General features: G+C 35.5%; 1 protein-coding gene across 1 annotated transcript in view; it reads right to left on the reverse strand.

Moving 5' to 3' along the window:
* The window catches only part of CPB1 (carboxypeptidase B1), a 38,505-nt gene extending 32,190 nt beyond the window's left edge, over positions 1 to 6,315 (reverse strand). The window contains exons 1-2 of the mRNA XM_049785349.1: positions 6,245 to 6,315; positions 6,060 to 6,135 (exon numbers count right to left, since the gene is read on the reverse strand). Of these exons, the coding sequence (XP_049641306.1) occupies positions 6,060 to 6,135; positions 6,245 to 6,315 (147 nt within the window). The remainder of the gene's footprint in view (positions 1 to 6,059; positions 6,136 to 6,244) is intronic.
* Positions 6,316 to 17,521: the final 11,206 nt, after the last annotated feature.

The raw sequence follows: 17,521 nt of genomic DNA on the forward strand, positions 1-17,521 counted from the left end.
CACTGGGATTCGAACCAACCACCTTTGGTCCTGGATTGGCTGCTTGCAAGGCAAACGCCGCTGTGCTATCTCTCCGGGCCCTGTTTCTCTTCTTTCCTTGAGCTGAATAAAGACATAGATCTTTGTCCTTAAATATTTCTCTGCCTCTGTGTCTTCTTTAGTTCAGTCTCAATGTTAATGATCTAGTATTTGATTGGAGATAAAAACAGGTGGTGATAGTCACTGTTTAAAACTTGCATGGGAGTTTGGGAAGATATAGGCATTCTTGAAAATTGACTGATGAGGAAGGATCGAAAGCTAACTTAATGATAAAGAATACAGAAACATATTTGGTAATCTTCCTTCAACCAGCTATACAAGTCCAGTGAGTAATTTAATCAAGAGAGTTGGGGGTCTTATTGAATGCCAGGGCAATAGGAAGCAGGGACATTGACATTTTGGGGATTCAAGAAAGAGTGTCAGGGTAGTTGTCACTATGGGGGTAGAAGGGAGAGATTAACAATGTCTGAATAAGGATTTGCTATAGAATATGTTCTAGTGAGTTCAAAGATGAAAGGGTTAGATAAACAGTTAACTGATAATGGTAGCATCAGGAAGACTTACCATGATAAGAGAAAGGCAGGAACTGGGAGTGAGTTTTTGTAGTGTTGTAAAAAGAAGGGCAATATAATAAGCACATCAGAAGAGAAAGTAGAATTTATTTTTGCAGTAGGTTATGAATTTATATTTCCAGTAAAAGTTTTTGGGATGAGAGAGTTAGCGTATAGCTTTATTATAGTCATGGGGGTTTGTCATATTCGAAACACATGAAGATTTCTTTGAATTAATGGCCTCTTTACATCCCACCGATTGGCAATCTATGGAACACTGAGAACATTCCAGGGAAAATCATCATTATCAGGATCTTTATCTCTGGACTTTAAAAATTCATTTCCTTTTAACTGTTTCATTCCCTCTGAAATAGGAAAAAGGCAAACTCACAGCTACTATGTTGTAAAAATAACTCTCTTTAGAGAAGAGCCCAACCAAAGACCCTGGAAAGTGGATATTTAAATATTCCAATTTCACCTTTCCACATGTGGTGTGACCCTGTAGTGCATGTCCCTGTAGAAAGAAATTCCAGTCTCTCTCCATGGTAGCAGGCTTAAGGAAGCTCCATTTGTTAGCTGCTTTCCTTCTCTTTATCAACTACCTTGATTAAATTGTATTGTTCTGCTTTGGAAGTACCTGTATTAAGATGCTGCCATAATATCTTTGTTGATGGATGGATATACCACTATTCTTAGGATACCTAGAATACTCAGAATACTCAGAATAACCTAGATGCTTTGTGAAAGTTTTTTTCCTTTTCCTTTTTCTTTCTGACAGTAAACTGAAAGTTTATTAACCCCCTAAGCACTTGCCTACTGACCTTATTCTTACCAAATTGGGGGGAAAATATGTAAAAAGTATATATAACCTTTAAAACTCATAAACATTTGACAAAAGACTTGCCTGAGGTCACTCAAAATTCTTTTAAATTTTCATCGAGAAAACTGAGCAGCAAACAAACCTATTGCACCCTCTACGGAGTCCTGCAAGCATGATGCAGGCTGACAATACTGGGGTTAGTTCCTAATACTTAGAAGATAAGAGAACCAAAAGTAAGGAGTAATAATATAAACTTTCAGTTTTTTCCTAATGTGCCAAATATGGATACAAATGTCATAATAAAAAATACAAGCATAGAGAACCTATATAAAAAATTTAAATTACCAAGGCCTTGTGAATGTGATCTGTATCTAAAATAGGCATATATTAAGTGACTATAGATGTGAAGAATTGAATGATACACTTTAAAATGATAGAACTAAGGTTATAAAATGTAAATCCAAGATCAAAATGATTGAAAATTACAAAAATAAAAGGGAGGCCAGAGTGATAGCACGGTGGTAAGGAGTCTTGCATGTGGTTGACCTGGGATGGACACGGGTTCGATCCTTGGCATCCTATTCCGAGCCTTCCAGGAGCAACTTTTGAGCTTAGAGCCAGGAGTAACCCCTGAATGCTGACTGGTGTGGCCCAACCACACAAAATTACATAAAATATATTGGAAGATAAAGGAATATATTGAAGTGATGCCATTATTAAATACCAATTTAATCAACTAATTGGCTAATACAGTGCTTCTAAAATATATCACAAAGCTAGCATAGTGATATCTCTACATTAAATCATTTTAAGAGTAATATGGGGGGGGCAGAGTGATAGCACAGTGGTTGGGTGTTTGCCTTGCATGCAGCCAAAGGACTCGGGTTCCATTCTCAGCATCCCATATGGTCCCCTGATTTCTGAGGGCAGAGTCAGGAGTAACCCCTGGGTGTGGCCCCAAAATAAACACACACACACAAACACAAAAGAGTAATATGGCATAGAAAAGAATAAATATTGTTTTTAGTACCCTTGTTTCAACTCAAATTCGCATAAATTGTATTTGATTTTAAGTTAAGCTGCTTAATGTTGATCATCATGAAGTTTTCCTTTCTTGTTAAAGAGGGAGCAACTCTACATTAGGCTTAATTCTGAAGGTAAGGGGTATGTTCTTGTGTTGATTAGATTATTGAATGATTAGATCATTGGAAACCAGTCAATTATCATTCTATTCTGGCACCTTAAATTAGAGAAAAAGAGTTTAAGAAAGCCCAGTGAAGAGAGTGAGTTTTCTTTTTAATTTTGTTTTTATTTTGTTTGGACTTACACCTATCAGTGCTCAGGATTTACTCCTAGATCTGTGCTCAGGGATTACTCCTGGCAGCTTTTAGGGACTATAGGTATGCTCAGAAAATTGAACTGGGGTCAGCTGTGTTGTAGGCAAGAGCCTTATCTCCTGTCCTATCATTTTAACCACAGGATAGTGTTTTATTTATTTATTTTTTTATAGTAAATGTTTCCCTGAAGGAAACAACTGTGACTGCTTGCAAGACAAAAATACCAAATTAATTCTGAAGAAATGAAGTGGGGGGGAGGCTGCTAGAGTCTATAGTGGCTGTAGATCTTCAGTGCATTCAAAACTTGTTAAAGGACACGTTCAAAGCTAGGAGGAAGGACACATGGCCAAGGATGAATACAAAGATGAGGTGACCTTGTAATGGTCTTATCAGGAAGGCTACAGACAAGAATATGTTTCACTAGCAGGACTGCTAGGAGAATAAAATATATTTCAATTATGCTGGAAATAAGTGAATAAAAAAACATGCAACCGCAGTGCTTAGAGCTTAAATATGATATTTTGGGAATGTTAACTTATCTTTGATTAGCTTTGTCTTTTCCAAGAAGAAGTTCTACTATATCTTGTTTCTTCTTCCGTTAAGAGATAGTATTATTATGAGCAAAGACATTTCTTTTTTTTTTATTTAAACACCTTGATTACATACATGATTGTGTTTGGGTTTCAGTCATGTAAAGAACACCATCCATCACCAGTGCAACATTCCCATCACCAATGTCCCAAGTCTCCCTCCTTAAGACATTTCTACCTGTGACTTTTCTATTATGACTTTAGCAGAAATATCTTGTTTGGAAAGAGAACACTGGGGTAGTATATTGCTGAGAAAAGCAGGATTACTCTGGTCATGGAAATTGCATTCACACTTCCAGATGGAATAATGATGGTCAGAATACATACAAAGGTCTTACTATGTAAACTCTTCTGAAGTCTATCCTATAAGCTAAGTAGTATTACTCTCAGTTCTCTAATGATAAATTTAAGACCCAGAGAGGCACCCATGGTCTAGTTATAGAGTAATAAATCCAGAACTTGAACTCAGGCAATCTGAGTCCCTCTGGGCAGCTCTTGGCCACCAGAGAGTGTTGCATTTTTACATAATTTCACAAACATTGTTGATATGTTTACAGAGGCTTCTCAAGAATATTGAAGAAACCAGAAATTGAAGAAATCACCAATGAAGTGCCAAATCTAAGATACCTCTCAGACAGAAAAAAGGTGAATACCTGACATGAAATTTCCTATAACCTAGTATAAATTTGGGTAAGCTGCAAAGTAGATTGGGAGCAGTTGGAACAAGAATACTGAGAAAAGGAACCTGTGAGCCTTGGGAGTTTAAAGCAAGAATAAATCAGGCTCACTTAACTTCATCTTATAAATAGAAGAGTCTCCTAACTTGATAGAAGGCTGAAATTTCTTAACAAAATTATTAACCAGATCTTTGCATTTATATCTTCTTTACAATATGGAAATAGAGACAGTGTTATCTAACACCCTAATAACATGGAAAGTTGAGAAAATATATCCAAGAAGAGTTAGTTAATGACTTGCTCTCAGAGTGTAGTGTGTGTGTCTGGCATGTTGGAGACTTGTGATAAATAGGTATTTAATGAATAAACCATGAAGGAGGGGCATCTAATTCTGTGCTGACCCCTGACATACCTATTATTTTTATGCATCAATGACAAAGAGTTAAGAGGACATGCTTATCAAGATTGCTGGTGATGCAAAGTTATGGGAAAGAATTATTTTCCTAGGTGGTTCAATTTTCATTTTAAAATGATCTCAGCATTCTAAAAATAGTCTATCAAGATCAATTATAACAGAGTATTATGAAATCCTGCATTTAGGCAAATAATCATTAGGCAGGCACAAAAGTAAGACTACTTGAGGGTGATTCATGTGAAATAAATAGCAGCATGATTTTGATTGGACATAGGGTTAGTGTAAGTGAAGAGTGTTCTACAGCCATCGAAGATGCTGTAAAGAATTATTAGGGCCTTTAATAAATAATGTCTATTTTACAAATAAATCAGAATGAACATGAAGTTGTATTAATAAAAATATCAGAGGTTCATCATCAACTATGAGAGCTAGGTTTCACAAAATATATATATATATGGAATGACTGATCTGCATCCAGAGGTGACTAGCCTGATGATAAGTATGTAAACCCAGGCTAAGAAAAATGATGAAAGGCCTAGAAAATACACGTCATAGAAGTAAGACATAATTAAGATCAGGTAGGTAAAGTATCTTATTTTATTATTTTTTAGAAGCACAGAATGATAATTAAAATGTTTTGAGGGCAATTGGATATTCTGAAAAGCAGTGTTCTCTCCCTTCCCAGTACATGATAATACAGGTTTTTGAAGTCTCACAAACAAGAATCCTTTTCCCTAAATAAGATATTATGTATTTGAAATTTTAATGACTCCAAGTGTGGTCAGCAATAGCTTCTTGTCATCCTACATATATGGTTGATAATTTCAGATCTAATTCATATATAGTGAATTTCTTTGGCCACACCTGGTAGTGCTCACTTCTGGCTCTCTATTAGAAATCACTCTAAGCAGTGTTTAGAGGAGAATATGTGGTGCCAGAGATTGAACCATTGGTCACCTGCATGCAAGGCAAGTGTCTTACTCTCTGCACTCCCTTCAACACAAGACTGGATTTTTCTTTCTTTATTTTTTGGAAAGACTGGATTTTTCAAAAATAGTAGTTTAGCTATTTTGGTTTCTAGGTAGTAAAAGTATGTAAGTCAGTACACGTAATTTTTTGCCTTTTTTCACCAAACCTGATCCTTCTTGCTATGTCATTACAAGAGAGCTTGAATGAAGGTCATGAAAACTTAAGTTGTTTGATTTGGAATGAAAAAAAAATCAAAGAGAATAGATGATGCATGTGATGTGGAAATAAATTTCTGGTTGGACCAAAGCCTAGTTTTTCAGTCATAACCACACTGACCATTTTTCTCTTTGGCCTTAGAAAGGAAGTGACTGTACATTAGATGTTCCATGACCTTTGGACAGTTCCAAATCATCTAGTTGTCATACTTTGCCAGCTTTTAAATGTTCCCACAGATTTATAATACTATAGGAGTTTTGAATATTGAATTTAGCCTTAGAGAAAAGTTTTTTGTGGTATTGTTTTACAAGTTTTTATTTTATCATTTTACTTCAGAGTGTTATAGTTCATATTTCATGCCATTCTTCTTTGGATGGAAGAACAATGCACTCCAAGATTTTTTAAATAAGAGTGAAGCAATATAAGGGATAGAATTGTTATTTACCTGGGTAATGCTGGCCAACTTCTGTAGCAAGTTGATATGATATTCATCTTCAACATCAATTCGGAACACTTTCTCACTGAATAGTGGGATAACAGCAGAAGAAAACATTCAAAATAGTGGAATACATTTAGATCGGGGGCTAGCAAGTAATAAAGATCTGCTCTTTAAAGGAGTTTCTTACTTACCCTTCAAAGTGCTCACTAGCACCGTGAGATGATGCAAAGGCCACAGACAAGAGAACCAAGAAGGCCAACATTGTGCCTGATTAAATCAATCTTTGCAGGGAGTTTTACCTGCTTTTATAAACCTGGATGTTATTTACAGACACTATCAAATCTTGATTAATAAATTTTTCCTGGCATTATTGCCTTGGGAATTGTGTAAAGTATGAGACGCTTTCTCTTTTAGCACCTGTGGAAGCAGAACAAATAATCTCAAATCCAACTGTTCTAACTTGGATGTCAGACCTTGAATTGTTTGGAGAGAAATGAAATTTCAATAAATTCTGTTTTATAATATTTCCATTTTGAATTGAGACTTATATACAATAAATTATAAAAATTAAACATAAAATTTATAAATATGGATAAATATAGACTATCCAATAAACAACTCAATCAAGACGTAGAATATTTCATCATCATGCCAAAAAATTTCTTTGTCTAAAAGAGTGAAGGGTTTAAGATTTTATTTTACCTCAAGACAAAAAGTTTCTTGCTCAGTTTTCATAGATTATGGCAGAAGATACAAGATTTCTGAGTCAGAATCAAAAGACTTTATGGCATATGGCACAGCAGGTTGATAAACTTTATGTTTATTTCATTTTTTTTTGCTTTCTAGTCTGTAGAATGATTTAGCTAGAAGCTAAATATGTAGGTGTGTGTAATAATTTTAATACCAGATTTAGAAAACTCAGTCTTAGGAGAAGACAGCTACAAAATCTTTATGATATCCCCAGATGACATATTAGCTGTTGTCTCAGAAGGAAAACAATAAATTTTAAAAAGAAAAAAATTATTATAAGTGCTATAAGTTTTTCAGAGATATTGAAGTTTGTGCTTCATGTCTCATTTTATATAAATTTTTATTTTTATGCAAATTTTTCATGATTAATAGGCCAAGAGGTACCTTTGAATCTGTCTCCTGTTACAGTATAATTTGGAAGTCTGTAAACTGTACTATGGTGTTAAAATTCATCCTACATGATATCTCAGTTTCTAGAAAAACATTTCTTAAGCATATTCTAAGGTGTTAAGTAGAAAAGGATTCTGAGGTCAAATGTGTTTACATAAACCAAAACAAAAAAGCTCAGTTAGTGTAGAGCTTTTGGGAGCGCTTAATGTATATTGTAAATGATCAAAGAAAGACTATGATGCAACATTCCCCAAACTTCCCACAGTGGAGAGTGTGGGGTTGTCCAGGACCAGAAAACACAAAAAGATTTGGGGCTTTTCTTATAGCATGTTCTTGTATCTTTGACTATGCAATGTTTTCTTCAAAAACTATCAATTAGGACTACTTGTGCTGGGAACATGTTTTGGAAAATTAGACTGAGTTAAAAATGGAATGTTTTAAGAGAGTTTCAGCCTTGTGAGTTCTTGGTCTCTTGTTCAAGGCCAGAGTCTATTGTAACTTCAATATTAAGGTCACTCCAGCTAAGTGAAATATTCAAAGCTACAAAAGCTTGGTTCTTGGTCTTTAAGTCCTACTGTGCCAGGTAGACACATTTTACATCTTAAGTCAGTCATCCAGTTGTCAGTGAGTAAGCCAGAATTTCCCTGTAACTTGATGGGTTTAATTGGTTTATGATCCAATCCACTGGTATTGCTCCAAAGAGGGCAAAAACAACCTGAAAATGTTATCCAGGTGCACCAATGGCCTGTTAGTTTTGGATAATTATCTTTAATATTCAAATAAATGGCCTTTTTATGGATAAAAATATTTATGGATAAAAATATGGAGACTAATAAATATTTTCTTGGCTGGTATTTCTCTTTGGCATCTCCTATTGTTGGCATATATATATTTTAAACATAATTATTGTCATTAATTAGCATATTCTGTATATCTCTGTAGGAATGCTGTTTGGTAGTGAATTACAGACCAGTATTTTGAAAGCTGGGAGATAAACAGGACAAGTTCATCTCATAAATCTTACCACCTGAATCATCAATTTGAGTTTCCTTATTGAAACAAGGAAAACATCTTTAATCATGCAAATATTTGGAAACTGTAAGCAGAACTTTATTTGGAATTTGGGAGATAATTAAAATGGACAAGTTATGATTGATTCATGCATGAAGAATGGGTTAGTTAAAAAGCAGTTTGGTTCTCTTTCTGTCCTTATATCAACACTCCATCAATAGGAATTAAGAAAACAGCAATACCAAACTCCAGCTCCTTGCTGAGGGCAATTAATCAGGACAGAAGAAGGGGGAAGTAAGTTGGAATGAGGTCAAATAAATCAACCTGGTTTTGGACTTACCTACCCTCATCTTTATTCATTCCTATAGTTCATGTTAAGATTTTTATATTTATTTGTATATTACAATATATATTTTAAGGAACATTTATGATATTTAAATAGTTAAGTGAATAAATTATCTATATTTCTATAGAACATTTTTATGAAAATAAACTTGTAAGAAGATAAACATTTCGAGCTTTGGTTTAAATATAAGAAATGTCTTCTGTATTCTCGTGTACAGGGTAACAAGGGAAGAGACTTATTTTTCGTTGAAAACTTCGTAATTGCTTCTTTTAAGATGCTTTCATAAATTGAATATTAAAGCTCCTTAAATCCTATTGAGGAAAGGGCAGGTTTTTAATAGATAAAATCTAATAATATCAAAGGCCATATGGGCAGAGAAATAAAAGCATCAAGTCAATTAAAAAAAAAAAGAGAATGTCAATATGTTTCTGACAACCTGTTTACTACTTACAGGATGTATCCTCCGCAAGGGCTGTGTTCTACTTTGCATGGCTCCGGTTCAATTTCAATTTATTCTTAAAATTAGTTTGGAAGGGCAACCCCCAGGCACACACATACCGCAGCTGATGCTGTCATTTGGCAATCTGGTTCTAACCACCAGATAGTTTTCTGTTGTTGTTCTTTTCCTAGTTTCTATGTCATCGAAACTCTTGTGTTTCTCTCTATTATTTTACCACAAGGTAACTAAATAGGCTAATCCTATGCTGACCAATCTGACTGATCAATTTGAGTAATAAATCCACAAAAGATTTTCCTGGTGACATTTGAAAAGCTTGACATCTGAATGCTCAGAAAGATGATCAGTGTAGGACATATTAGCTCTTGAATGTTCATTCATGAAGAGTCTTGCATTTTTATGCACGGTTGGAGGACATGGCATTATACCATACTACTTGAATCCTTCCATACTACTCTGAGATTTATATAGATAAATTGCTATCTTGATTGATATTTAAAAGAAGATCCCCACTTTTTTTTATTGTTCCTTTTCCTTTGATTTCCATTGTTTTGGTCTCTGCAAGAAGAGTTGAGTTGGCTTCGCAATTAATGACCTAATTTTGCAGCACTGCATGCTGCTCCCCAATATTGATCTGACTTGGAGGCAAGTCAGTTAGCACCATGTCAGCAGGAATGATTCTGACAGATGTTAGAAACAGTAACATAAGACTCTGGGAGTTTTTAGAATATGGTAGTCTGGAGTATGGGTCTGAGAAAGTTATACTAATGAATAGAGACCACGGCACAGTGTCAAAGAGAATCCATAAGGAAAAGTGAGTCATCAGTCAGTCAAAAGAAACACCAGCATTCTCAGTAAACATTGGGAGGTAGGGCTAACAGGCACCAAAATATCCCTTATTCACTTTAGATTAGAGGAATAGACTCAAAGGCACATGCTTGATATTGTTTCTCTGACATGGAGAGTGCTTCCAAACCTCATGCCATGCTGTCCCAGTTTATGAGTATTGGCTATTGACATGTCCCTGTTAATCCAAGGAGAGAGCTTTTGTGGATGAACTATGGTTTTCATTCTCAGGATTGATGTACCACTGTCAGATAACATGATCCATTAGCTCCAAGCTGGTCTTATGTCTCCTAATAGCATTAGACATTCAGTAGCCACGTTTCAAAGTGGTAACACAAGGATAAATCAAAGAGCAAATTGCATTTAGGTATGCCATCTGTTGCCTTTATCTGATGAATTCCAGCCCAGAGGACTTTCACTGGGCATGCATATATGAGCCATTGTTTTTTATTGTCTGACTTTTTGCAAACATTGGACAAATGCTCACCCATGCTGTCAGTCTTCTAGGAAAGATGAAAATTCAGCAGAAGTGAATTTTCTCTAGTTTGGAAAAGTTTTTGTTTTAATAAAATAAACCACAACAGAAGAAAAACCAGCATGTACTCATTTCTCTGAGTGCAACATCTCAGCAGGCTTTAGGATCTCATCCACGAGGGGTAAATTGTTTAATGTGTAATTGTAAGCAGAACTGTAAAAAGGCCATATTAGGTTTCCATGATTTTATTCTCTTCTGGTAAAAGATCATTACTTCTCCCTGGGCACCTAATGGTTAAGTCTCTCACACATTTTCCATTACTAAGAAAAATTTTGACTTCTGATTATATTTTGTGTTAGGCCAGGGTTTTTGCCTGTGTGTGTGTGTGTGTGTGTGTGTGTGTGTGTGTGTGTGTGTGTGTTTCAGGAGCTGGTGTGTTTTAGAAATTGTTCCTAGTCCTTGCCCAGCTCCGAGCAGTTCTTAAGAGATATTCCAGGTTCTGTGTTTAGGAATGATCTCTGGCAGTCCTTTGGGGACCATAGGCAGTGCTTTTATTTGTTTTACTATTTTTCTGTTTTTCATTTATACCTTGCTGTGCTCAGGGTTACTCCTGGATTTATACCTAAGAATTAATTATTGCAGGGCTCAAAGGGCCATATATAGTGCTGAGGATTGAACTGGGGTCAGCCTCATGCAAGGCAAGCACCTTAACCCTTTCTTGTACTATTTTTCTGGCCTGGTGCTGGGGTTTTGAACTGGGTTCAGATATGTAAAGCTCTCTTTCCAGTGTTTTTTTTTGATATATTTTTAAAAAGAAATTTATATTTTTCTAATGTTTGAATGGTAATTTTTTGTTTATTTTGACATAAAAAATTAAGAATATTTAATTTTGGGTGAAAATTATTCTCTTTTTCCAGAGCATGTTAACAGAAATCATGAATTTCTAAGAATGCAGTTATGTTATGGCTCTATCAATTGGAGACATTTTGTCTTTTGTTATATTATCTAGCTGGCTTTTTATTAATATTTGCTTAGATGTAGTACTTACCAAGATCAGTAAAAACTTCAAGGACTTATGAAGATTTTTAAGTAATATAATAAAATGTGCTTTCTAGTTCTGAGGCTAACTCAAGTCCACATGGTATGTGAATCCAACAGATGGGATAGGGGGTTATTTTGGCAGTGGACAGTTGAAATATGCCCTTAGTTATTTGTAGAAGGCTTTTGGTAAAGTTCATAAAAATTCATTTTTATACCCAATTTGGTTCAGAGTATAATATATGAGTAAGGGGAACTGGTTTCAGTCCAATAGGCATAAGGGTAGCAGTTGTGCAATGTTATAGTTGATAGCAAAGTTGATGGCATTGAATGGTAAGGCCATAGACTGAATAAAAAATGTGAATTGACAGACGGACTCCATGATCAAGAGAAATATGGGTCCAAGTCACACGCTGGATAAGGAAGGACTTTGGTGTCAAAATGAAGAACAACAGCTGATAAATTTCCCCTGTCTCTGGCATGGAATCTTTGAGGGTTTGAGAATCAGAACCTGTCTCTGATTGGGACCAGGAGGGTGGTCCAGAAGAGTATATATTTTCTGTTCATTCACATTTAGGTATGTTTGGCTCAAATTCACTTACAAATTCCCTCCCTCAGCATGACTCCATACATTTGTCTTGATTCTGGTAAGAGCTCTCATGTCTGCTGTGAATACGGTTTTATTTTATTTTGGGCACTGTGGGTTAGATTTGCGATATGTTAGTGATAGGGGTTAGTGCCTAAAATATTCCAATTCCACACCCTCAATCATTCTCTATCATAGATGCTGATGCCTTTTACCATTGTCTCTGTGTCCCACGATGAGTAAATTGAGTTCTGTAGACTAGTTCTCTTGTTCAGTTGCCTTTGACCACTTGTTATTTACATACTCTGTTAACTTACAGTGAATAACAATTTATCATATTGAGAAACAGAGCAGAGAGGTTCAAAGTGAAAATTACATGTAGAAATTCTTAATGGCCTGGATCTCTTATATGGTTATTGAATCATCATATATTAAAATTATATAGTTACTTATTCATATCACTAGTTTACATGCATTTGGGGATTAAAAAAGGAGGCAACTCAAGGCTTTTCCTTTCCATGTCCCTCATATTTTGCTGTACCTATGCAAACAACAATTGCCACTGTTTTTGCTGTACTTCTTGTACTTTTTGCTGTACTCTTACCCTTAAACAAAAAAAAAAAAAGAAAGAAAAGAAGAAATGCTTATTAAACATTCTGCTAGGTCTTTAATGAGTTAATGGTGATCCAATGATTTTCAAAAATATACTTGCTTCTGAAGCTTTTCTTTCTCTTACATCTTATTAGTTTTTCTATTTTTTAATAACTTTGCCTTTATTCTTTCTGAATTGAATGAATTATGATCAATTGTGTCAACTATGTGATATATTTCCTTTAAATAAATTAAAAGAAGAGGCAACTATATATATATATATATATATGGCAAAAACATATATGTTTTTGGGCCACACCTGGGGTTATTCCTGTCTCTGCACTCAGAAGTTGCTCCTGGCAGGCATGTGAGACCATATGTAATGCTGGAAATAGAACCCAGATCCGTCCTGGATCAACCACGTGCAAGATAAATGCCCTACCACTGTGCTATCTTTCAGACACCAAGGCAGCAACATTTTTTAAATTTATTTTTTATTTTTTTAATTTTTATTTAAACAAATTTATTACATACATTATTGTGTTTGGGTTTCAGTCATGTAAAGAACACCACCCATCACCAGTGCAACATTCCCATCACCAATGTCCCAAATCTCTCTCCTCCAACCCTACCCCCTCCTATACTCTAGACAGGCTTTCTATTTTCCTCGTACATTCTCATTATTAGGATAGTTCAAAACGTAGCTATTTCTCTAACTAAACTCATCCCTGTTTGTGGTTAGCTTCGAGGTGAGCTGTAACTTCCAGCTCTTTTCTCTTTTGTGTCTGAAAGTTATTATTGCAAGAATGTCTTTCATTTTTCTTAAAACCCATAGATGAGTGAGACCATTCTGCATCTTTCTCTCTCTCTCTCTGACTTATTTCACTCAGCATAATAGATTTCATGTACATCCATGTATAGGAAAATTTCATGACTTCATCTCTCCTGACAGCTGCATAATATTCCATTGTGTATATGTACCACAGTTTCTTTAGCCATTCATCTGTTGAAGGGTATCTTGGCTGTTTCCAGAGTCTTGCTATGGTAAATAGTGCTGCAATGAATATAGGTGTAAGGAAGAGATTTTTGTATTGTATTTTTGTGTTCCTAGGGAATATTCCTAGGAGTGGTATAGCTGGGTCATATGGGAGCTCGATTTCCAGTTTTTGGAGGAATCTCCATATTGGCAGCAACATTTTTAATATGAATTCTTTTCTTTGATGCTGGTCACCTCTGAAAATGGTTCTACATTTTTATGTTTATTTTGAGGAGCCTATCTGGGAGTGTTCAGGAATTGCTCCTGGTAACTATATGTGGGACTGGGATTGAGCCTCAATTAGCTGCATACAAGGTAAATATTTTACCCACAGAATGATCTCTCCAGTTCTGCTTTACATTCTTAATCTAATCTAATTTTTTTTTTCACTTTTGGATATAATTGTATTTATTATTTTTATTGGTTCTTTGGGTATATATTTTATTTATTTTTTTATTTTTATTTTTAAGTGTCAGAAATCAAACACAGGACCTTATATGCACATGGAAAATACTCTACTGATGAGCTACCTTCCTGGTGGCATTATGTTTTCTTTTCTTTTTTTTTAAATTGAAGTATTACTGCTTTAAAATATATAACATAAAAGATGATATACTTTATATGTTTTGTTTTGGGCTCCCACCTTGTCATGCTCAGAGGTTATTCCTGACTCTGCTCTCAAGAACTATACCTGGAAGTGCTCAGGGTGCCAGAGATAGACCCTGCAATGGCCACATGCAAGGCAAATGCCCTACCCTTTGTACTATCTCTTTGGCTCCAAGATGTATATTTTTTTAGGAGAACACTTCAGCCACACCAGAATACCAATCACCCTACTCTCTGAATCTTGTTAAAATGTCTGTCTGGCAGATACACAGGTTGGTATTCTGTATTGTGTTATTGGTCAATCTTCTGAAGGCAGTTTCTGTAAGCACCTGGATTTAATAACTAATAATAAGTGTTTAGTCCTAGAACCACTAACATTTTATTAGATTAGAATCCTAGCCATATTTTTCTTTTAGTCATTGGGGTTGCTGAATCATTCTTTGTGTATGGGACTGCCCAATGCACTTTAGGGTTTTATCTGCCTTCCTAGAATGTCCCATGGAATGTCTCCTCTGAATTGTGCCAGCCAGCAGTGTACTCAGGCACTATGAAGAGTCACAATAGGAGAAGGGCCCATATGTTCAAATTTCAATCAGACATGACATTTTTTGGGTTCCCTTTCAGCATTCGTAAGAACCATTAAAGCATGAAATCATGCAACTAGACCAGGGCCAATGAGAGAGATCCTTATCTGACAGCAGGAAAAGAGCAACTAATTAATAATAATGTAAAGCTTAGAATAAAAAATTATTAAAAATAATTTTAAGTGAAAAAATGCCCAGTGGAAAAAATATCTAAGGTGTTGTCAAGAGAATTTAGAACTAAAGCGGTTAAGGAAGTGAGGGTTAAAAGGGACCTTGGGACAATGGTGAAGGGATACTGGATCTCTTGGTAATTGGTCTGGTACCATAGATTTATAAACATAAAACAACCATATTATTACTATTGTAAATCATGATAGTTAAATGACAAAAACAGTTGATTAAATACTTCTACTTAATGAAACTTTCCCTCAAATTTCAGTCAATACACCTTTAGTCTAAGATATCAAAACACAATTTTGAGAGATCATGTACAGCAAGGAGTGATGAAGAATTAGGAAATAATTTACATGGTGGTATATCTATCTATATGGTTGTCAACATATAGTAACTATATAGTTGTACAAATAATATTTAGTTGTGAAACTAAAGGTTCAACTTTATTTTTATTACCTATATACTCGAGTATAAACCAAGTTTTTCTGCATAAAATTTGTGCCCAAAAATCCGAATTCGGCTTATATGAGGGTCATACAGGTTATTTGATTCAGTGCAAGAGCACTGAGTCAAATGAACACAATCTTCTGCCGTCTACTGGAGGGTTCCGTGCTTCAGCTCAGTCCACAAGTCGCGGCTGAACTGAAGAGGTAGGTGGCTGAACTGAACTGGATGCCACTGAGTTATTTAACCCACAATATTCTGCGCTTTGTATGACACCGACAGCAGTGATGATGAAATCTCCGAACTCAGTGAAGATGACAATGTTTATGCTGATACCCTCACATCAGAAGCTCTGTTTGGTCATATGATGATGAGAAATCCAGTTTTGAAGGATTTTAACCTTTATAATTTAGCTTGATTACCTATTAAGCTATGGTTTTCTGCACTTTATTTAAAGTTTAAAGTAATTGTTGCTAGTTTACAGTTTTCTTTTGCAATAAATATTGAAAAACATTTAACCTATGAATTTCTCAATTATTGTAATTGTTTTGGGTATATATTTTCATTTTTGAAATTCACCAGTGTCTGCTGCATTTTCCACCTCAGCTTATACTCGAGTCACTAAAATTTCCCAGCTTTTAGGGTAAATTAGGATGGTTGGCTTATACTCAAGTTGGCTTATACTCGAGTATATAGTATTTGTTTTATATTTATTTTCTTATTTTTGGGCCATACCCAGTGATGCTCATGGCTTACTCCTGACTCTGTATTTAGGGTTTACATTTGGTAGTGTTCAGGGGACCATCTGGGATACCTGGAATTTAACCTGTGTTGGCCGTATGCAAGGCAAATGCCCTACCCACTGTGGCTTTTGTCCTAGAAGGTTAAATTTTAGCAACTTTCAATTACTTCAAATCTATCTCTTAGGCCCCTTTGCAGTCAATTCCTGTTCTTTCCTTCATATGCAAGTCGCTATGGATCTATTTTTAACTTCCTGTATTTCTATTTCCTGAGCATTTTGTCTGAGTAGAATAATGTAATGCATGATTTTTTATGCTCATGTTTTCAATGAGCATAATGCTTCTACAATTTGTCTATGTTGATAGTATTAATCAGGAAAGCGTATTCCTAGTTAATACTGGATGAAATTTTGTTGTCATGGTAGGCGACATTTTTTCCATCCATTCATCAGTTCACAGTCCTTTTGATGGTTTCAAATCTTTGGTTATTATTAATGATATTGCTAAATTGTTCACATTTATGATCCCTTGTATGACTAGAAAATAATTTCTTGATAAAAGTCCCGGCCTTGTCTCAAAACATGATGTCGTTCTATAGACATCTTGGGATATCTTTTAACATGGGGTTCTAAGGAAGCTTAAAGTGAAATGCCTAAATTTTAAAATATTAATGAGTATCTGAATATGGGAAGTGCAGTTAAAAGACTGTTAAAATTTACTTGGCATCTGGTACAATTTACTGTCATTCACTGGTAACTACCTCCAGTCTTCCTGTCTGGAATAAAAATGACATATACATTATATTTACTACTCTGCTAATATCACCCCAAAGCCTAGCAATTGTCATTTCCAGACTGTCAGCTACAAGGCCATGCAGCTATCTAATTCTTTAACATCATGGCCTTGAATGTATTATTTGATCCCATCCTGTGTCCTATTATGGATGAAGGGCATTTCACAATTGGAAACTGAGATTGAAATTAACTCTTAAGGAGGATCAAGAAAGAAAAGAATTTCTTTTAACATGACTTCAACACGCTGAACAATACACATGTTGATTTATCAGAAAAGCTAAGAGATTGAAAGATTTGTCTCACTTTAATTGTCTGTGTTTTATTACTTTTTTTATCTTTGTAGAGAAATGTGGAGTACAATTCACAGGTGCATATTTTAAACAATCCGAATAAGAAAAATTTGATGATGATGAGTAACCTTTCTCCCTCCCCCCCCCCCTCCCCCCCCCCCCCCCCCTCCCTCCCCCCCCCCCCCCCCCCCCCACCCCCTCCCGCCCTACCTCCCCCCCCCCCTCCCTCCCTCCCTCCCTCCCGCCCTGCCTTCCCTCCTTCCTTCATTCCTTCCTTCCTCCTTCCTTCCTTCCTTCCTTCCTCCTCCTT

The sequence above is a fragment of the Suncus etruscus genome, chromosome 13, assembly GCF_024139225.1.
Source record: "Suncus etruscus isolate mSunEtr1 chromosome 13, mSunEtr1.pri.cur, whole genome shotgun sequence".
Taxonomy (NCBI): domain Eukaryota; kingdom Metazoa; phylum Chordata; class Mammalia; order Eulipotyphla; family Soricidae; genus Suncus; species Suncus etruscus.